Here is a 23,382-nt window from a genome sequence, read left to right on the forward strand (position 1 = left end):
AATCTTTATAGTTTATTATCAGAAATCAGGCTAATGTTGACTATAAATAAATTCCTCAACTATATTACCATCAAAATTACAGTAGTACTCAAACAACCGAGATATTAAAAACAAAGAATTCCCATGTTTTAGTAACTGTTGTTTCAAGTTTCTTCTCTATTAAACCTTTCAAAAGAGTTTTTAAAAAGGAAACAAACATGACTGAGATTCATGTCAGGCTTTAAATCAGTGTAATATATGGAGCTGAGTGGCACAGCCACAGAGCTCGAGGGTCCTAGTGGTTCTACAGCCTAGACTTTTGAGTGTCCTCAGAGAAATATATTAACTTCTCTGCATCTGTTTCTTCATCTTTAAAAACAAAAGGACAAGTGATATGAAAATTCTATACATTGCAAATATTACATGGTTAAACAATTCTAGAGCAATAAAATCATAATATGAGTCAGAATTATAGCTGATAGATTAGCTATATAATTAGACCCAGAATACTAGTAAGAATGGATTGAATTAAGCAGATAATGACTACTACTTAAATTCAAAAGCAGACAGAAATGCATGGTTTGGAAACTACAGGCCACAGTTCGTTGCTACAAACCCTGCTTTCTTCTGGGCCACTCCTGGCAGAGACAGTCTACCAGTCTGGCATTTAAAGTGCTCCAGGAGTCTGGAATGGCTTCTCCTGCCATTCCAATTTCAACTACTAACCTTCCCAAGCCTACAGAAAAACCAGTTTACTTGTTAACTTCTAAACACTTGTATTTCCTCAACTTTGTATTTTCACTCAGCCTCAAATCTGTATTTCACTCCACCTGCCAGAAATGCTTTTTCTTTCTCCTCTTTGCCCAAAGACTAACACAGACTGAATCTGGTCTTATTTTGTTAGAACAGTCCCAGAATTCCCTGTGCAAAATAAGATTTCTCCCTATACTGAAATTACAGCCATCATCTATACAACTAATTTAACAAGTGTATAATGCTTTGTGATATCTACAGTTAGCATGATTGAACTTCTCACTCTTTTATGCCTGGCTGCAGTTATAACTAAACTGAAAACACCTGTCTTTTTCTTTTGCTTCTCCCATGGTACCTTGTAGACAGCAGGACTGTAACTACCATTAATTCTACAACATAATGGAGCATAAGCAAAATTCTCAACTGTCTACTGAAATCTAAGAAGGCAAGTTAGCACAAAAAAATAATGGTTTCAGAGTTGACCTGGCATGAATACTGTAAGTCTTTAAGAAGAATAGCTTAAGGCCAGGCGCAGTGGCTCATGCCTGTAATCCCAGCACTTTGGGAGGCCGAGGCAGGAGGATCACCTGAGGTCAGGAGTTCAAGACCAGCATGACCTGAGGTCAGGAGTTCAAAACCCCATCTCTGCTAAAAATGCAAAAATTAGCCAGGCATGGTGGCGCATGCCTGTAATCCAAGCTACTCAGGAGGCTGAGACAGGAGAATCACTTGAACCCGGGAGGCAGAGGTTGCAGTGAGCTGAGATTGTGCCATTGCACTCCAGCCTGGGTGACAGAGCAAGACTCCATCTCAAAAAAAAAAAAAAAAAGAATAGCTTAGCACACCAGTGATGGGGCGGGGGGTTCTATCAATTCTACCTGTTTACATGAGAAGCTGTGGAAAAAAAAATCACAGAAGAAACGTTCTAAAGAGAACTCCTTCCATCCAAAGATGGAAGAAAAATGAGAGCATTATATGGTTTTTTTTTGAGACAGAGTTTAGCTCTTGTTGCCCTGGCTGGAGTGCAATGGCGTAATCTTGGCTCGTTGCAACCTCTGCCTCCCGGGTTCAAGCAATTCTCCTGCCTCAGCCACCTGAGTAGCTGGGATTACAGGCGTGCACCACCATTCCCGGCTAATTTTGTATTTTTAGTAGAGATGGCCTTTCACCATGTTGGATTGGCTGGTCTTGAACTCCTGACCTTAGGTGATCTGCCTGCCTCTGCCTCCCAAAGTGCTGGGATCACAGGTGTGAACCACCGTGCCTGGCATAATCTATTGCTATAGTAAGAAAGGGACGTTCCAAATCATATATGCAATATTCACTATACCAGTTAGTTCAAATTCTTAATATTGAATTAAGTGTTCAAGAACTGTTTAGTTCTTGAATAAATAAGTGATCAATTCTCAACTATACATTTTTAATGTATAAAAAGAAAAGAACAGGAAGCACAAAGAAATAGGTAAAGAACAATGCTGGAGGACTGAGGTTAGATTTCCTATTCCAGGTATGTTAGGCTAAAATAACTACTCACCTTGGAACTGAATCTACAGAGGATGAAGATGGGACCTTGGAAACTTGACAGTTTGCTGCGGCAGCCAGCTTTAAGGCAGATGATGGAACAGCACTTAAAGTCCTCGGTATATGTCGTGCATTTATTGGGGCAATAGAGTTTACAGTGGCAACTGATGAAGGTACAGTTAATCGAATGTTGTTCCCAATCAGAACCTGAGTTGTTGCAGAATTGGCAGCAGTTACTTGATGACTCAGTGCACTGTGGGAACTTGAAGTCTGTGTAATATTTGAAGGCTGTAACAAAGCTGAACCTGCCGTTGATGGACCTGTATGTACAAGTGCTGTTGGTGTAGTACTACTGAGGTGTAAGCCCTTGTATACTCCTAGGGAGAAAAAGAAAGAAACATCTAAACAATGTACAACTTTGCTGTTTATATTATAGATATATGTTATAAATATAACCCAAACAATTTAAATGTCTTTATTCTTACCTGAGGCTGGAAGGACACCATTCACCCCGATTCCAAGCACCACATCATCCTTCATCTTGAATCCCATCAGTTGTTCTGATGTCACCAAAGCAGAAGCAGCAAACTGAGCACTAGCAGAATCCAAAGTCTTAGAAACAAAACCCTAAAAAGAAAATACAAAAGAAATCTAATCAATATCACTTAGTATCAAATCAGTATCAAAGCTACACATGTATACCAAAATCAGTTTGAATATAGTAAGTAAAAACGGCAAACCACTGAAATCTTTCTTTTTTAGTACCTTGAGATGGAACAGTAATTATCTCTTTTGATAGTCATATATTTGAAAAATGAAAAGTAATCTCAGTTGTAAATTTTGCTTCATATGTGACAATATATAATATGTATAAGTCGATTACCAAAATAAGCCTTCTATAATGTGGAACCAGCAAACCTCCAACACAAAATGTTGGACAAGAAATACGCTAGTAAACATTTCAGTGATTTGCAAATCCATATAATGAATAAATATGTAAACTTCCTTCACCTAACTTATACACACACACATATGTATACACACACAATGAAAGGCACCTTTGGGATAAGATAACTATCCCTTTAGAAATGGAAGCAACAAAATATGACATAATTTAACCTAGAAATTGACAGTCCCCTCAACTTTTTAAAAATAAATTTTTCCTGCAAGATGCATAGAGACTCAAACCTCAGCTTTATGTCCTACATGTGTTTAAATGGCAAACATTTATCATGCTTTAGGTTTAAAAGTTATCTCTTTCAACAGTAGGAAAGGTTATTTTTGCATAATTTTAAAAGTCTTAATAATAATTAACATGCCCAAGAGAATGAACTGGGTGGGCTTATATATTCAAGAGGTACATTAACAGACTACAGGTCAGACGGGAAGACAGTATCTTCATCTCATTTAACTAAGTGCTTTAGTTTTACTTTTTAAAATAGGGAGCAGAGGCAACAGCTTCCATACTCACCTGTAGTGTTCTTTCTAAACCCTGTATATTCAGGCGAAAGCCACTTTTCTGCTGGTTAGATGCAAGGTTCTATGACAACAGTTGGTAATTAGAGATGAACTCTGGTGGGAAACAATGAGGGATAATCATAAGACAGACAAATCCCTCACCTGTGATGTGTTGGTGGAGGAATTACTATTTGCTTGCTGTTGCTGAATTTGTGCAAGCTGCTGTTTCTGCATGAGTGCCAGTTGCTGTTGATGTTGCTGGTATTGTTCGGCTGTAAATGCTGAACATAAAATAAAGACACACTTTATACAAATGCCCAGCTGTCATATATGTCTTACAATACTAAAACGAAAATTCTGCATTAAAAGAAATTTGCGCAAAATTGAAGCATCTGACAAAGGATCATGATCCTGCTAAAGATCACTTCCAAATGAAAATTTCTGTGTTTCTGCTACTACCACATTTAACAAGAGTGGCATGAATTTAAAGAAAAAAAAAATTAAACTTCCTGAATTAAACACAGGAAAGAGAACTTCTCACTTCCCAAATTTCAACACCACAATTTTTTTTTAAGCTGTGACACTTGTTCTAGACAGTGTAGAAAGGTAATATCAGCTTTTAAAATCCATAGATTTGGAATTCAACTTTGCACTGAGCTTGAGAGAAATTCTGATAATTACCATTTGATTTCTATTTAATCCATATCTTCCCAATGCATTCAGATGATCCCTAACAGCTCTGTGTATATATACTAATTGTTCTACATATTTTCTAATTATAGTCATTAAAAAATCTTCCTCTATATGAAAGATTACAGTTGTTGGTTGGTTTATTGCCTTTTTCTTTTTTTTTTTTTAAAGAACTCATCCTTTAAGTTTAACAGGAAGAAAAGAGGCTCCAATGTTAAGGTTAATTAATTTTCCCCACCCAATTAACCCACCTGGAAAAAATCCAGTCAATAAGAACGGAGTTGTTTATGTTGATTTACTGTACAGAATGATGTCTGAGGAAAGACACTGTGTTATGCTACTTATGTTTGTCTATGGAGAGCTCAGTTCTAAAAAAAACAAACAAAAAAATGTTCATTTATTACCCCCCCAAAAAAGTGTGTGCAGTTTTTAAAAAGGAAACCTTTTTCTCTTTTTTTGCCAATTAAAAAAAAAAAGCACATACAATCACAATACCTCTGACTTTAAAGGCGTCTTTAAGAAGACTGTGATGTTTGTTTGAGTAATTAATTAAAATAAAAAAAAGATTTATCATGCATCCCTGGCTACCAGGGAATCCATAAATCATGCACATTTCCTCAATCTAAAGTTTAATGTTTTCAAAATACTGTCACCTAATTTGTTCTTATTTAATGGCAGTTTGATAGTTTAGCCAGAGTATCACTTCAAGTCTTATAATTTTCACTTATATAACTCATGAAGAATCTTTCTTTACCCTCCAGGATATAGTTTCTGCCTGGTACAACTAGAAAAAGCTTAGGTACAAATTCTGCCATATTTGGAATGGATCAGAAAATTGTGAAATAATATTCAAGAAAACCTCATAAGTTATTAGTATCTACACAGGCTCTCATACTTGAGTCGAACTAAGTTCTTGGGTTACAAGGGCAAAAAAGTAACTTCTTGTTGGAAATTGGTTTTTTTATTTTCTGTGTGTTAAAATCTGTTCAGTTGGTATCTGTCCTTTGATGAGCTCCTTTTCCTACTATGTTTGTAATTCACAAATCTGCAATCTATAGAAAAGATTTTTATTGATAATAGAATGCTCCCTAAATACTGACATAAAAATAACTGTCAACATGATCATTTCCATATAAACAGAAATGTGTTGTTTTGTAACTTGAAGAAAATCTAAAAAGAAAAGGTCAATGCTGCCCTAAAACAATTTCATAGTTAATATTTTCCTTATGTTTAAAAAATATCCATGAAAAGCAATTATTTAAATGTAAGGATCCTTGATTCACTAGATACTTTTGCCAATATATTTTTGAGATTTACAGCTGAATTTCCTACGTTTGAGTGTGTGGCCTAAGCCTTGGCTTTTCTAGTAGAGAATGCTCGGTAAATTTAAAAGCAAACCAGTTTTGGAAGGTCAGGTCATTACATATATAGAAAAACCATAATTTAGCATTCACCGAATGTCTATGTATGAAAGTCCGTATAGATGAAAGAAAGTATTCTTTCGTAGAACTTTGCTGGTGTGTGTGTTTAATTAAACATTTATCAGGAACTAATTAGAAATTGACATGAATAAAGTCCAAATATTTTTGCTTTATTTAACATCTTAATCCTGGGTCTTTGAAGGTCTTGTGAATTTCACTTCTTAACAACTGTTAACTTCTTCCTAATACAGATTTGGAAATAAAAATGCAACCAAGGCCAGGTGCAGTGGCTGACACCTATAATTCCAACACTTTGGGAGGCCAAGATGGGTGGATCACAAGGTTAGGAGTTTGAGACCAGCCTAGCCAAGATAGTGAAACCCCGTCTCTATTAAAAATGCAAAAATTAGCTGGGTGTGGTGGCACGAGCCTGTAGTCCCAGCTACTTGGGAGGCTGAGACAGGAGAATCGCTTGAACCCGGGAGGTGGAGGGTGCAGTTAGCTGATACCAGGCCATTGTACTCCAGCCTGGGTGACAGAGTGAGACTCTGTCTCAAAAAAAAAAGAAAGAAAAAAATGCAATCAACATTTTAGATTACTATGTTAGCCTATTTGTTAGATATTGCTGTCTTCTACAGAGTCTAGTTATGAAATTTTTCCTGGACACTTTTGGCAAATAGTCTAAGAAAAATGCACAGAGCAACCCGTAAGCTGAAAGTGGTGGTAACAAAAACCATGGTCTAGGGGCCAAAAGATCTTGACATTCTTAGTCCTCAGCTCTATCATAACTAGCTCTGTATTTCTGGGAAAGTTAGATCTTTTGGGACTCTGTGTCTTCATCTAAAATGAGAAAGACAGGGTGGGCGCCATGGCTCATGCCTGTAATCCTAGCACTTTGTGATGCTGAGGTGGGTGGATCACCTGAGGTCAGGAATTTGAGACCATCATGACCAACATGGTGAAACCCCATCTCTACTAAAAATACAAAAACTTAGCCAGACGTGGTGGCACATGTCTGTAATCCTAGCTACTCAGGAGGCTGAGGCACGAGAATTGCTCGAACCCAGGAGGCAGAGGTTGCAGTGAGCTGAGATTGCACCACTGCACTCTGGTGTGGGCCACAGAGCGAGATTTCATCTGAAAAATAAATACATACATAAATAAAATGAGAATGAGATTAAATTAGGTGATCATTAAGGTCCTTTTCAGCTATGAGATGCTAAGATTTTATATTTCTTCTGAGAAATAAAGTTCAATTCCTAAAGAAGGTTCCAGTGTGAATGAGTAGAAAAACTTGGACAAAGATAGTAAATATGGGCAAATGAAATCTGAACTGGGTTTTATACATTATTTATCCAGAAAAAGTTCCCGGGTCTTTATCCTGAGATGACCTCAGGTCATGATACCCTTATAACCTGAAAGTCTTAACCAAATGCTAAATGGAAATAAGACAAAAATGACCACCACCCTCACCCTCTCTAAATGTCTATGAATGGATTGAGATATCAAGGTAGAATATTTTTAGGTTGTATGTTTACCTCCTGATATGGTGTGGGAATCAAGTTTGTAATTCACACAAAGGTGGGCAAGATGGTTGTTGTTGACAGAGGACCAAATCTAGAGTCAGAATCCTTTCACAAAACCAGAAAGTTTTCAGGTCAGGAAGGACTCTTGGAGGTTGTAGGATTTCTTCCTACAACCTCACCTAGAGATGAAGAAACTTCTGAGGTCACACAGATGTAGTAGTGGAAGGAAAAGAGAACCCCAAAGCAATGAGATTTTAAATTGAAAAATAGACAAAAATTCTTGGATTTAGTATTTATAAGAAATCTAACTTCTGATGTACCAACAATATGAATCAAGTGCTTAAAAAGCCCGCATACCTAGAGCACCTGACAAACAAGGGTCTATGCAGGGAGAATTCTATGTATGGGACAGGATTAAAAGCTCCAAATATTTAACCAGGAACAGGACTAGGAAAGGAAACATGATAGGACTTCAACTGTGTGAAGGCCATCATGATGCCGGTGGGGGAGCAAACTCACTCAGTATGCTTCCATGAGCAAACCAGGGACCAGCAACTTTAAATTTAAGAAGGCAGTTTTTGGTTCAATACATAGACAAATGTTCTAACCAAGATCCTCAAATAACTCGATCTAGAAAGTTGTTGAATTTACCTTCACTAGAAATACTTAGGCAGAAGTAGAAACTTATCTTTGTTTTGGTAGCTTCTAAGTAACCAATTCTCTGGGGCAGAATTTTTTTTTTCTGAGACAGGGTCTCACTCTGTTGCCTAAGCTGGAGTGCAGTGGTGTGATATGGGCTCACTGCAGCCTCGACCTCCTGGGCTCAACTGGTCCTCCCACTTCAGCCTCCCAAGTATAACTCTAGCTGGGACTATAGGCGAGCACCACTATGCCTGGCTAATTTTTGTATTTTTTGTAGAGATGGGGGTTTCACCATGTTGCTCAGGCTGGTCTTGAACTCCTGAGGCTCAAGCAATCCACCCCTGCTTTGGCCTCCCAAAGTGCTGGGATTGCAGGCGTGAGCCACTGCGCCCAGCCTAAGACTCTGAGTCCACTTGTACTACAGGGAAGTCATGGTACGGTGCACCAGCAGCTGGACAGCCTATAGCTCAGACTGCTGCTCTGTGCACTGTACTCTTAGAGCTAAAGGTCATCTACGGAGATGATCAAAGGAGAGAAGCTGAGGGGAAAGTGATGGGTGCTAAGGAAACATTCAGCCGTGAAAGATGGAGTTTAGATTACCAAAATGTACACTTTTTTTTGCGGGGGGGAGGGAGTCTCGCTCTGTTGCCCAGGCCTCCCGGGTTCAAGAGATTCTCCTGCCTCAGCCTCTTGTATAGCTGGGATTACAAGTGTGTGCCACTACACCAGGATAGTTTTTGTATTTTTAGTAGAGACGGAGTTTTCGCCATGTTTGCCAGGCTGGTCTTGAACTCCCGATCTACCTGCCTCGGCCTCATAAAGTGCTGGGATTACAGGCGTGAACCACAGCACCCGGCCCCTCAAAATGTATACTTTGCTTTTAATAAAACCAAAAGTAACCCCAAATGCCTAAAGACCCTGAATTAGAAATTTCTTTTAGTACACAGGCCAAACATTATTTTAATATAAAACAAAAGGTAACTTTAAAGAAATATAAAGTAAAATGATTCTTCAGGCAGTTATTAAAGTATGATCTCCTAATTAGTGAGACTGAGCTGACAGGATTCACGAGCCCTTATCAGTCATCTAGAAATCTAATTTGAAAACCAAAGTTTGTTGTAATTCATTTGTTGGCAAACTATGACCAGACCTGACCTCATCTGGCTGTGAATGATTGAACATGAGATTATTTGCAGTCAAATATTCCTCTTAGTGTGAATATTCTTGCACTTTATTATATGACTATAGAACTATTAATGTATTTTACTACAGGTGCTACTCCAGACTCTGCTACAGATTATGTAATATTCCACCTTCTATGTAATATTATGTAATAATCCACCTTCTATAGTAAAAAAGTTCTGAGGCTGGGCACGGAGGCTCATGAGGTCAGGAGTTTGAGACCAGCCTGGCCAATATGGTAAAACCCCATCTCTACTTAAAAAATACAAAAATGAGCCAGGTGTGGTGGTGTGCACCTGTAGTCCCAGCTACTCGGGAGGCTGAGGCGGAAGAATTGCTGAACCCAGGAGGCGGAGGTTGCAGTGAGCCGAGATTGTGCTACTGCACTCCAGCCTGGGCGACAGAGCGAGACTCTGTCTCAAAAAAAAAAAAAAAGAAACAAAAATTCTGAATTTTGGAACACATTTGAATAAAGTCAAGGTCCTGCAGATTCACAAAACCTTACAAAATATTCAGTGCTCAAATCTAGAGTTCCTTTTCCACAGTAAGATGAAAATGTTACGTTACAAACTAAATTGCACTAAGTTATAGATATTAAGACTTGGAACATATCATTCTAACCACATATCTCCTATTCGTTTATAAAAATAAACCAAATCTTTACTGCAGATATGAAAGCTTAGAAAAATACTTCAGAATGCTGGTGAAATTTTACTGGAAATTAGGAATTCACATCTTGAACACAGAATTGTAGCTTAAAAATCACTTTCTGTTTCCAGTCTTTCTGAATTATATAAGGACTCTTACATAAGAGTCCTTATGCAAATGAATACCCAGTCACTGAACACTCAACTTCTCAAGGTGCTTTTGTGAGTTAAAAAAAAACAAAAAAACAAAACTGTATTTGGAAACTGTCCAAAATCACCTCTTAACTGAAGATTATTAAAAATATACAATTTATCCTTAAGTACTAAAACCTAGCCCCCAAAATTCCATATACACATATGGTCTTTCCCAGTTCCTTACCACTGTGTTATCCTGCTGCATGGTATCCAGAGGACCAAGCACTCAACACACCTAACTCACACAATACTCGGGTATTAGGAAGCCTAATACCTGACTGCTCAGGCTATACAAATATGCAAAATAGTCAAGAGTGGGAAGGAAAGTCAAAAAGATTCTGAGTAGCTGAAACAGACTATAAAGTGAGCATATTAAAGCTCATGCACTTTACTAAAATGGACTTCTATTATCTTCATTTAGAATTTCCTATTTAACTTAAAACTCCCAGCACTTTGGGAGGCCAAGGTGGGTGGATCACTTGAGGTCAAGAGTTCAAGACCAGCCTGGCCAACATGGTGAAATCCCATCTCTACTAATAATACAAAAATTAGCTGGGTGTGGTGGTGCGCACCTGTAATCCCAGCAACTTGGGAGGCTGAGGCATGAAAATCACTTGAAGCCAGCGGGCAGAAGTTGCAGTGAGTGAGATCACGCCACGGCACTCCAGCCTGGGAGACAGAGTGAAACTGTGTCTCGAAAAAAAGGCCAGGCGCGGTGGCTCACGCCTGTAATCCCAGCACTCTGGGAGGCCGAGATGGGTGGATCATGAGGTCAGGAGTTCAAGACCAGCCTGGCCAAGATGGTGAAACCCTGTTTCTACTAAAAATACAGAACAGGCATGGTGGTGGGTGCCTGTAATCCCAGCTACTTGGGAGGCTGAGGCAGAGAACTGCTTGAACTGGGGAGGTGGATGTTGCAGTGAGCTGAGATCATGCCACTGTACTCCAGCCTGGGCAACAGAGCAAGACTCCATCTCAAAAACAAGACAAACAAAAAAAACAATGATTGAATAATCAGAAATGGCTATAACTCATATATTCGGCTTAAATAGCAGCAAAGTTTATCAGGTGACTTGTATTTTACGAAATAGTTAACTTCCAAACTCATAAACAAGTTGAGCATCTCTAATATGAAAGTCAGAAATCTGAAATGCTCCAAGAACCAAAACTTTTTCTGCGTTGACCAGATACTAAAAGTGGAAAATTCCACACCTGGCCTCATGCGATGGGCCATAGTCAAAATGCAGTCAATACTCTGTTTCATGCATAATTTTTATTATTTATTTATTTATTTTGAGACGGAGTCTTGCCCTGTCACCCAGGCTGTAGTGCAGTGGCATGATGTTGTCTCACTGCAACCTCTACCACTGCAACCTCCACCTCCTGGCTTCAAGCGATTTTCCTGCTTCAGCCTCCTGAGTAGCTGGAATTATAGGCACCCACCACCACGTATGGCTAATTTTTGTATTTTTTTTTCCTTTTTTTTTTTGAGATGGAGTCTTGCTCTGTCGCCCAGGCTGGAGTGCAGTGGCACCACCTCGGCTCACTGCAAGCTCCGCCTCCCGGGTTCACGCCATTCTCCTGCCTCAGCCTCCCCAGCAGCTGGGACTACAGGCGCCCACCACCATGCCCGGCTAATTTTCTTTGTTTTTTTAGTAGAGACGGAGTTTCACCATGTTAGCCAGGATGGTCTCGATCTCCTGACCTCATGATCCGCCCGTCTTGGCCTCCCAAAGTGCTGGGATTACAGGCGTGAGTCATCGCGCCCGGCCAATTTTTGTATTTTTAATAGAGATGGGTTTTGCCATGTTGGCCAGGCTGGTCTTGAACTCCTGACCTCAGGTGATCTCAGGCGATCTGCCCGCTTTGGCCTCCCAAAGTGGTGAGATTACAAGCGTGACCTACCGTGCCTGGCCTGACTCTTCTCTTTTAATAAGCCCAACTGCCAGTTTTTCCGCTGGCATCAGACTACACCAGAGTTTCTTTGGTTAACTGCCAGAGGAAACAGTCTGGTTTGTATGTGGGGGCCATGCCGTGTGAAAATTAAAAATTATCTTTAAAATCACAATTACTACGGAATGAGGTAAGATGTTTAACCTATGAATAAAGTGGCAATGCAGGCAGGCACTCACGCTGTAAGAGGAGCAACACATTCAACTTCCCCTACTCCAGGCTCACTCTGGAGAATATATTCTCTCAGTAAATTGTATTTAGAATTCCGTATAACATTTGAGCTGCTACATTTTTTCTTTTTTTTTTTGAGATAGAGTCTCGCTCAGTCACCCAGGCTGGAATGCAATGGCATAATCTCGGCTCACTGCAACCTCTGACTCCCAAGTTCAAGCCATTCTCCCTGCCTCAGCTTCCTGAGTAGCTGGGATTACAGGCACCTGCCATCATGCCCCGCTAATTTTTGTATTTTTAGTAGAGACCGGGTTTCGCCATATTAGCCAGGCTAGTCTGGAACTCCTGACCTCAGGTGATCTGCCTGCCTCGGCCTCCCAAAGTACTGGGATTACAGGCATGAGCCATCACGCCTGGCCTAAATTTTCTTTTTTTTCTTTCAGGGATCTGGAGTTGGATTAAGTGAAATGCACTTATGATATGGATGTACTGCAATATAGTATGCAGAGAAAAGCTTTAGGTCTCTGGAATATTCACAAATACAAATGAACAGTATCACCCTACAGTAGTCTGTAGGTATCTATCCTCTAAGTATTATAAGATCTAGCAAAATTTAAGGAGAAACTGAAAATAATTAAGACAATAGAAAAAAAATAGATAAACTCATTTTTAAAAAGTAGTATCAAGGCTGGGTGCAGTGGCTCACCCCTGAAACCCCAGCACTTTGGAAGGCCAAGACAGGAGGATCACTTGAGGCCAGGAGTTTGAGACCAGCCTGGGCAACACAGAGAGACCCTGTCTCTTACAAAAAATGAGCCAGCCATGGTGGCGTACGCCTGCAGTCCTAGCTACCCAGGAGGCTGAGGTGGGAGGATCGCTTGAGCCTGGGAAGTTGACGCTGCAGTGAGCCATGACTGTGCCACTGTACTCCAGTCTGGGTGACAGAGAAAGATCCTGTCTTAAATACATAAATAAATAGTTGTATCGCATATATGAGGGAAAGAAATGATAAAGAAGAAAAATTACAAGGTTACTAATTATTTCTTTTCAGCTAAGCTTTTGGTAATGCTCATCTTTTAATGTTCTTTGGCAAACACAAATCAACCAAGTTTTACAGCTGTTATTAATATGCCTATTTAAAGTAGTACAGCAAAACATTTTTCATAAAAAAAACCATTATAAAATCCTTAAATATTTAGGATAGTTATACACTTCAACTTCTCTATTTAAGGGGTGGAGAAGATAGAGATTGACAGAATATGCCTATTTTCTGAGAAGTCTCAAAGAAGTTTTTACAGCTTAGAAAGCTTCATTACCAGGGTAACCTATGAGAAATTTATACTGTTAAAACCTCTACACTAACACTATATTTAAGTCTTTATTGAAAAGTTCTTTATTTTGATTCTTAAGACTATAAAAGTAGAGAGAAACTGGCTTTTGGTGATAAAGACAGTAACATTAATGGGATTATAAATAAGCTATTTGGCCCTAAAATAGCTTTATCTTCCAGTTGATTTCTGAATTGTGATTATTTTTCTCATGAGCTGAAAGACTTCCATTTCACAGAAGTACAGCTGACCCTTGAATAACATGGGTTTGAACTGCCTGGGTCCACTTATTTGTAAATTATCTTCTGCTTCTGTCACCCCTCAGATGACAAGACCAACCCCTCCTTCTCCTCAATGTGAAGATGACGAGGATAAAGACCTTTATCATGATCCACTTACACTTAATGATTAGTAAATGTAATGTATTTTCCCTCCTTTATGAATTTCTTTTTTTTTTTGAAACAGGGTTTTGCTTTGCTGTGAAGGCTGGAATGCAGTGGCACGATCTCGGCTCACTGCAGCCTCGACCTTCTGGGTTCCTACCACCTCAGTCTGCTGAGTAGCTGAGACTACAGGCGCTCACTACCACACCCAGCTAATTTTTGTATATTTTGTAGAGATGGGGTTTCACCATGTTGCCCAGGCTAGTCTTGAACTCCTGGGGTCAAGCAATCTGCCCACTTTAGCCTCCCAAAGTGTTGGGATTACAGGCATGAGCCACCATGCCTGGCTCTATAAATTTCTTAATAACATGTTCTTTTTCCTAGCTTGTTTTAAGAATATAGTACAGAATACATATAACACACAAAATATGTATGTCTGGACTGTTTGTATTAACAGACTAATGGACTGTTCATGTTATTGGTAATTCTAGTCAGGAGCAGGCTATTAGTCAAGCTTTTGGGGGGTCAAAAGTTATACATGAATTTTGGACTGCATGGGGAGGTGCCCCTAACCCTCATGTTGTTCAGGAGTCAACTGTACTTTTTTTAACCACCAAGTAAACTAGTTTACGGAACATTTTCTGGAGGTCTTTAAGAATCAGAGCAAATGTTCATATTTATGAAGCAGTTTAACTATAATCCTACAGGGTGAATTAGGGGAACAATAAATATCTTTATAGTCCTTAGATTACCTTTACAAAAATCAGTAGTAACATAATTCAATAGTGAATTTCTACAATATATATGCTTCAAATAACACAAACTTATGCTTTAAAACAGACAGCTAAGATTATAGGAATATTTTAAATAAACAGCATTTATTTTAGACACATTTCAAATAAAAGCCACAATAAACAAATAGATATTATCTGAAACATTTCAAAAATATTAACTCTTTAAATGTTCTTCCCTGAAAAATTAGTTTATCTTTAATAAATTATTCTGAATTACTGTGTCAGCATATAAGGTTATGCATATATATTCACTTGCTGGTCTCTATGTTAAAGAAGACTAGGTAAAAACTAGAGAAATATCTGAACATAAAACAGTTAACAATTTACGGCCCATTTTCTTCTCATATTATTGAAAAATATGATAAATCTTGTAGTTCACAGACTATATCCAGGAAACAAATGTCACGTATTGAATAGAAATAAACCATCTTTGTACGCAGGTATGTTTAAATGAAGACACATACATACAAACTCCTATAGCAACAGGATTCAAATAAATACTCAGACCAAGATCTATCTTTCTTTTTCTTTTTTCTTTTTTTTTTTTTTTTAACTGTTTCAGAGAAAAGGACTTTAAGCCATAAATGTAACAGACCACAGTCAAACAAATGGCAAATGGTTGGACCTGATATTTCTATAGAAATGTACATCATAACAGTCAACATACCAAAGTGTGCTGAACCACTGCTACTTTTACTTTGCGTAGAGGTACTGCATGTCTGGGTCCCAGGTTGTGCTGTTCCTGTTCGGTTTATACTCCTATATAATTTTCTACAGGAGAGTTCATCATTGTCACTGTCATGTAGGGATGGTGTCCGAGGCCTAAAATGCCGCCATCTACATGATTTGATATTGACTAGTATCTGACTGAGGTCTTTAGAGAAAGATTTGTCCGAGGTATTTGTTTCTGAGGTATTGGCAAACTGATTGACTGGAGAATGTTGTGGTGAGGAAAGCATTTCCAAATCCAGATGGTGAAACACACTGTCATAGTCTGAATGAGCTCTATCCAGTAAGACCCTATTAAAAAATCAGATAAGAAACAGTTATTTAAAATAGCTATTCAAAGATTATATATGAAATCTTTTTCCTTTTCCCCCCAACTGCCAAAAGGCCAACTCATACTGAATATTTAAAGCTTTAAAGTTGATTATTTTAGTATTTGGTTCTTATAGGCTATAACCTCAATTTCTAATAAAAGTTCTTTTAACAAATTGTTTTTCAACCAAAGATTTTCACTTCCATTACAAAGCACCAAAATGAACGCTTTATAAAATGTTGCGAACACATTTATTCTATATTGAAGCAAAAACTTCATTCTTTTGGGGGGAAAGGGTGAAGAAAGAAGAAAAGCAACAAAAAAACATAGTATTTTATACTATTAACATTTCTTATAGACAAAATATTTGAGATCCACTACTCTAGAGGATATATTCTTAAGTTATTGATTGATTGAGATGGAGTTTTACTCTGTCACCCAGATTGGAGTACAATTGTGCGATCTTGGTTCACTGCAACCTCCGCCCCGGGGTTCAAGTGATTCTCCTGCCTCAGCCTCCCAAGTAACTGAGATTACAGGCGCCTGCCACCATGCCCAGCTAATTTTTGTGTTTTTTGTGGAGATGGGATTTCCCCATGTTGGTCAGGCTGGTCTCAAACTCCTGACCTCAAGTGATCCACCCACCTTGGCCTCCCAAAGTGCTGGGATTACAGGTGTGAGCCACCATGCCTGGCCTCTTGTTATTCATATAAACATTATAAATGACTCCAATTCAAAATAACATTGATTAATGTTAGTAATAGAATAAAATATAGCCAATGTAGAGAATTTTCACTGCTCCTGATGCCAACATAGCGATGGAAAAAAGAGGACTAAATAAAATGTATTTCAGTGCTTAGATAATTCTTAACCAACGTTTAAATAATAAAAAAAAAAACGCTCTGCAATTAAGAGTTAAAGACAAAAAAAAATTTGTATAAGCCATTGGTTTATCATAAATATACCCTTAGGTTTCTTCCTGAAAAATTGCCTTGATACCATTATTTGCTTTCCCTTTTAATTTTCCCCACACATTATACATTAACGTCTCTCCACTCCTTGAGTTTATGTGTTCTGTCATTTGTTTCCTGTCCCTATATGAACAACTTCTTGCATAAAGACATTTAGAGTATGAAGGAAGGAATTCTACAAGGTTTAAACAAAGGAAGAACAATTAGATCCTGACAAACTGCGATGTCAAGATCAGGTTATGCATGGATCCTTTTCATTGTCAGGTTAAACCCATTATACTAGTTAGTGTGAAACAACTTTTTTGCAGTTTCTTTAACTTAATACACTGTGCACAATCAGGATTTACACTTGTCTTCATCTGTTGCCTTTTCTCACAATTCTATCCCTTGATAATTTATCTGAAGTTTTCCACCTTGGGGAGAAAAGCAGGTCCACTAGGGACCCATTAGAGTTATGACAAAAGCTATGGATGTGTAAGAACCAGGTAGTACAGCAGCAAAAATATTTTAGTCAACAAATCAGTTAAGAATAGCAAATAGGAACTAATGAGTTGTTCAGAGGGATTACCTGACTTTAAAAGTTAAATTCGATCACCCTAATGCCTAAAAAATCCTTCTGCTAGGAATATAGAAATACCTTACCTTCCACCGCGCCCAACCCGTCTTCGTGCAAATCCAATACACCTTTGGGGTACGGTGAGAGTAGTTAAGCAGTATCTATATCGCACATCCCCTAATCCTCCATCTTTAGGACTAGTCCAAGGCCAGTTGCCAGTTTGGTCTAAGTGAGGCTTTAAAAAAAAATCCAAATTATTTAATTTTGTCAGTTAAAGGTAAACAGTTTGTTATTTACAAAGACAGTCTGAAACTTACAGCATAGTACTGACAGCCTGCTTTCCTACGGAAAGCAAAAGGACCATCAGGATCATTGTCTTCCTCAGCTTCCGAAGAGCCAGACAAAACCTTTAAATGAAATAAAGAAAGTAGGTCAGATATATGACTTCCTGTATCCCTCCTCAACGTTCACAGAGAATTGTATTTGTACCTGGGAGAGAGGTTCTTCGTCTGAGCTGGGAAAGTCATACTGATTCAGATCTTTAGCATTGAAAACTGGCAGTGCAGCAGGACTCGTCTGTTGGGGAGTAGCAGCGGCAGACGATGGTAAGACTTTGGGCTTCTTTTCATATTTCCGTTTCGGTCGGATAAGATCAGCTTTATCTTGCTGCAAAAAAGACATGAATTAATTATACACCAGAAACCATGTTCAACAAACCTGCAGTTTTGGGGGAAATTTTAAAAAGAAGTTTATTGCTATAATGAGGGCATTCATATTCATAAGAGACACAAGACTCTATGTTTGGCCATCTTATAGTGTAAAGTCTAGAGAAGTTGGCCTCCATGAAAGCATAAATTTGTCCTACAATCTAAACATAATCACACAAACAATTTTGTTTCAATTAAAATAAAAGGAGAGAACAGAAGTTCTCCAACTTCTGAAGTCTTACAACTGCAATTAGTATATTTACTGCTGGTTCCTCTCATTTTCTTAATTTTCTATGAAAATTCTAGAGATAATTTTTTTTAAAAGGGGATTGTCTAGTCCTTATTCTCAAGAAATAATAAATATAGGACAAACAATAATGAAAATGTCTTCGTATATACAGAAAGCAAACTACAGAAACCTGTGAACATAGTAGAAAACAAAGTCATAATGCTGACCGAGGGGTTATACAAATAAAGAGTAGTAAGGATTTGCGGGCTGAACAATGAAAGCTTTCTGAAATGGTGAATTTTGAACAGTTTTAATGGATAAAGATATGAAATCATTAAATAGGGGAAATTCAGGATAAAATATATAGGCAAGAGTAACTGAGCTGATGGAACACAGCACGTTAGAAACATGGATTACAGATGATGGCAAAGGTTGGGAGAAGTATGAATTTGATATGTAGGCAATAGGTAAGGTAAAGTAGTGGCAAAAATTGTATTTGTTGGAAAGAAAAAGATCATGGCAAGCACCATGGTTATGTGAATACGTTAAATATTTATGTTACGTTTTATGTAGTTTATGACATTATGGTTTTTTGGGAAAACCATGGCTTTCCCAAACCATAAGGCATCTCTCTACAATTTCTACTGTTGTATTTGACAGGATAATCAAATCAAAAGCTGGCCATGGCAATGCAAAACATTATTTAAAAATTAACATCAACCATCAGCTAGGGCAGTGCTTGAGGACTACATTACTATTACTTTTTTCTTTTTTCTTTTTTTCTTTGAGATGGAGTCACTTGCTCTGTCACTTAGGCTGGAGTACAGCGGTGCGATCTCGGCTCATTGCAATCTCTGCCTCCCAGGTTCAAGTGATGTTCCTGCCTCAGCCTCCCAAGTAGCTGGGATTACAGGCTCACGCCACCACACCTGGCTAATTTTTTTGTATTTTTAGTAGAGATGGGGTTTCGCCATGTTGGCCAGGCTGGTTTCAAACTCTTGAACTCAAGTGATCTGCCTACCTCTACCTCCCAAAGTGTTGGGATTATAGGCGTAAGCTGCCGCACCTGGCCTAAAGTACGTAACTTTTAAGTGTGAGTGGCACATACAGAGGAAAGCAAAGAATAGGATAATTAATCTTAAAATATGAAAACTGAAGGATAATACTAAAGTAGTTCACAAAATCATGTAGGGCTCAGATTGGGGGACGACATTAAAACAGTTAAGAGTGGGAGGCCAGGCGGGGTGGCTCATGCCTGTAATCCCAACACTTTGGGAGGCCGAGGCGGGCAGATCATGAGGTCAAGAGATTGAGACCATCCTGGCTAACACGGTGAAACCCCGTCTCTACTAAAAATACAAAAAATTAGCCAGGTGTGGTGGCACGTGCCTGTAGTCCCAGCTATTTGGGAGGCTGAGGCAGGAGAATCACTTGAACCCAGGAGGCGGAGGTTGCAGTGAGCCAAGACTGCGCCACTGCACTCCAGCCTGGGCGACAGAGCGAGACTCCGTCTCAAATAAAAAAAAAAAAAATAGTAACAGTGGAAACAATCCCATTCAGCTTTAAAGATACATTTAGAACTAATATATTATAAATGCAGGACATAAAATTTAGATCAATGCAAAATTTAAATAAAAACTTACATGAGTAAACTAAAACAGTATTTTGGGGCACAGCTCTAACTTTCCAGATTACTGAAGAGAGTAACGAGAATAACTCTATTCTTCCTCCCATCCTCCCCTACGTTTTTTAAAAATCAAAATGTCTATGTTAACAAAGTGGGGAAAAAAAAAAGTCCATGTTTTTTCACAAAATGGTCTGGTCCCTGGCACTGCTTTAAACACCTCCCCCCTCTCCCCTCCAAAAAAAGTCCAGGCTGGGGAAATCATCATTCATTCAAACTGGTGTGGCAGGTTGTACATTCAGGCTGGAAGGTCTGTTTACCACACACACAAAAAAAACCTGTGTGACAATGATATTAAATGACACAGGGGAGATAAAACTGATGACAAATGTGCCCATTCCTCAAATTAACTGGTATGGTAGATGCAAAGTTTCATGAAACATTTTTTTTGAGACAGAGTCACTCTGTCGCCCAGGCTGGAGTGCAGTGGCGTGATCTTGGCTCACTGCAAGTTCCGCCTCCCGGGTTCACGCAGTTCTCCTGCTAAGCCTCTGAAGTAGCTGGGACTACAGGCGCCCACCACCACGCCTGGCTAATTTTTTTGTGTTTTTAGTACAGATGGGGTTTCACCATGTTAGTCAGGATGGTCTCGATCTCCTGACCTCATGATCCGCCCGCCTCGGCTTCCCAGAGTGCTGGGATTACTTACAGGCATGAACCACTCGCCCGGTCATGAAAAATTTCACACAAAAAAATGCATAAGGTACTTTTTCCTCAGATGTACACTTTCCAAGAAAGTGCCACTTAATTAATGGCTCCCCTTTATTTACCTCAGTTTCCCTTCACTAATTTTATTTCCTCTCACAAATTTTATTCTTCACAAATTGTGATTTGGTTAAATACTAATCTGTCAAATATTTCCATTTCTAAATCATTATATTACAAACTATTAAGATACCAAAATTCCTTCTTATACATGATTGTGTCCACAAAAGACAGAAAAACTCATCTGAGGCCGGGTTTGGTGGCTCACACCTGTAGTCCAGCACTTTGGGAGGCTGAGACAGGCGGATCACCTGAGGTCAAGAGTTTGAGACCAGCCTGGCCTACATGGCGAAACCCCATCTCTACTAAAATTACAAAAGTTATCCCAGCGTGGTGGCGCACACTACCTGTAGTTTCAGCTACTAGAGGAGGCGAGGCAGGAGAATCGCTTAAACTCGGGGGGTGGAGGTTGCAGTGAGCTGACAGTGTGCCACTGCACTCCAGCCTGGGTGACAGAGCAAGACTCCATCTCAAAAAAAAAATAAAGAAAGAAAGAAAGAAAAACTCATCTGATCAGGGAGGATTTCATCCCTTTCTCCCTAACTCTCCATATTTTGTATGAATTATTTCAATACTTCATAATCCTACAACTTGTAAAAGGAGTATTTTTCCTTTTATCAGATATAGTAACAAAAGCTTCCCTTTATAAGGAAGAGAAACAAAAATAAAATTTTAATTATAGATTAAAATTCTGCTTTTCTTCATATTATGGCACAATCATTGCAGTATACATTAAGGTGGGGTTTATATGTATTTTTCTTTTTTTATCTTTTTTTTTTTGAGATGGAATCTTGCTTTGTCACCCAGGCTGTATTGCAGTGGTGCGATCTCGGCTCACTGCAACCTCTACCTCCTGGGTTCAATTAATTCTCCTGTCTCAGCCTCCCGAGTAGCTGGGATTGCAGGCGCATGCCACCATGCCTGGCTAATTTTTTTGTATTATTAGTAGAGACGGCGTTTCACCATGTTGGTCAGGCTGGTCCCGAACTCCTGACCTCGGGCGATCCACCCACCTCTGTCTCCCGAAGTGCTGGGATTACAGGCATGAACCACCGTGCCCAACCTATATGTATTTTTCTTTTTAACCTTCATTCTGATGATAAAATACCATCCCATTATACTATTATCACAAAAACATTAATCACCTTATTAACTTTGAACTCCTTCACATCCATTGTTTCCTGGTGTTTAAATTGACTGCTATTAGTAATAGGGATGATGGGGATGGCATAAGTAGGTTTCATTGGCTGTCTCTGTGCCATAACCTCAGACATGATCTCTCCATTGTAATCGCCCAAATTATACCTAAAATTATACAAATGAAAGTTTAAAATTACATATATTTAAGGAATACAACGTGATGTTTTGATATACATTTATACTGTGAAATGATTACCACAATCAAGCTAATTAACATATCCATCACCTTACATAATTACCTTGCGTGTATATGTGGTGAGATTACTTAAGATCTACTCTTAGCAAATTTCAAGTATATAATACATTGTTATTAACCATGCTGTACATTAGGTCTCCAGAACTTATTCATTTCATAACTGTAGGTTTGTACCCTTTGATCAACATACAAAATATGTAATTTTTATTTGTCAATTATACCTAAATAAAGCAGGAAAAAGAAGAAAATTTTGGAAAGTTAATTTTGTAAGTATTTATCTTTATAACCATTAATAACTAGTTGACTAGGATGTAATTATAAATACCAATTACATTTAAGGCAAGATTGTAGTTAAACTTTGACTATTCAATGCCTCTTAAAATTAAAGATTACATAATTCCTTTTGTTTCTTCCTTTTACTTTTTTGGCTTATAGCTTTATCATGGCATATAAATAGAGGACTGTGGGGAAGAAATCAAAAGTTGGAATTTTAACGTAGCAATTTTGGTGAAAGATTTGGTGAAGAAGTTGAAAGTAATGCCTAAAATGGTGCTATGGATCTTTCTGCTAACTAGAATTGCCTGGGCTTTAAAAGTAATTTTTCTAAAAGTAACCACAAGAAATTTAAAAGTGGTTTTCTTTGGGGATAGGGACTAGAAATAGGGCAGGGTTTTTTTTTTTTTTTTTTAAGTTTTCATTGTGTACCTTGCCAAATGCTTGAGTGGTAAGATATATGGGCCTTTCCCCCTCTTTCTTTGCCCTTTTCTATTTAACAGTCCAGTGTTAAGTGAATCCAGTCACTTTTAAAGAAAATAGAGGAAAATATGTAAAAGTATAAAAAGTATCATACCACAAATTTAAAGTCTCTATTATTAAAAAAAGATATTTCTGTAATTAGATTATTGCACAGGAAATACATTAACTCAATATACAAAACGTTAATGGCACTATACTTCCTCTAACATTATTAAAATATACATTACCTCTTTTCCATAATTTCCAGTGTTAAGTGCAATAGCTCTCTTTTACTTTTTTCTCTTCTTTTTATCATCTCTAGAATAGTAACAGCTCGACTTAGATCTCGTCGCAGCTTAAGCATTTTTTCGTAAGAGGCTTCATCATTTTTGCGATTCTGCAAATGTGAAGTTGCTTGTTTAATGTAAGTATTTCTAACTAGTGGTATAGTTATTGACCCATTAAATTTATATATTTGAAGGGTTAAATTAGAATTTAAAGACAATAAAAGGGAGCACAGATCACCAGGAAATCAATTTTGTACTGATTTTTAAATGGATTAACATTAAAATATAACATTAACAGCTGCATAATAAATCTTAAGTTCAATTTATTTTAAGTATTTTTCTTATAATTGGAAAGTCATATTTGAATATA

The 23,382-nt window shown here is 38.2% G+C and overlaps 1 protein-coding gene across 4 annotated transcripts in view; it reads right to left on the reverse strand.

The window, feature by feature from the left end:
- EPC1 (enhancer of polycomb homolog 1 (Drosophila)) overlaps positions 1-23,382 on the reverse strand; it is a 111,015-nt gene that overhangs the window by 1,531 nt on the left and 86,102 nt on the right. For 3 of the 4 annotated variants that reach the window (XM_011952946.1, XM_011952945.1, XM_011952948.1), the window contains exons 5-13: positions 22,974-23,122; positions 21,740-21,899; positions 17,699-17,875; positions 17,527-17,616; positions 17,296-17,444; positions 15,311-15,663; positions 3,874-3,992; positions 2,739-2,880; positions 2,267-2,630 (exon numbers count right to left, since the gene is read on the reverse strand). In XM_011952946.1, coding sequence (XP_011808336.1) covers positions 2,267-2,630; positions 2,739-2,880; positions 3,874-3,992; positions 15,311-15,663; positions 17,296-17,444; positions 17,527-17,616; positions 17,699-17,875; positions 21,740-21,899; positions 22,974-23,122 — 1,703 coding nt within the window. Of the gene's footprint in view, positions 1-2,266; positions 2,631-2,738; positions 2,881-3,724; positions 3,794-3,873; positions 3,993-15,310; positions 15,664-17,295; positions 17,445-17,526; positions 17,617-17,698; positions 17,876-21,739; positions 21,900-22,973; positions 23,123-23,382 lie in introns of all 4 variants that reach the window. The other variant, XM_011952944.1, reaches the window with a different exon arrangement.

Source organism: Colobus angolensis, unplaced genomic scaffold, assembly GCF_000951035.1.
Source record: "Colobus angolensis palliatus isolate OR3802 unplaced genomic scaffold, Cang.pa_1.0 Scaffold352, whole genome shotgun sequence".
Classification (NCBI taxonomy): domain Eukaryota; kingdom Metazoa; phylum Chordata; class Mammalia; order Primates; family Cercopithecidae; genus Colobus; species Colobus angolensis.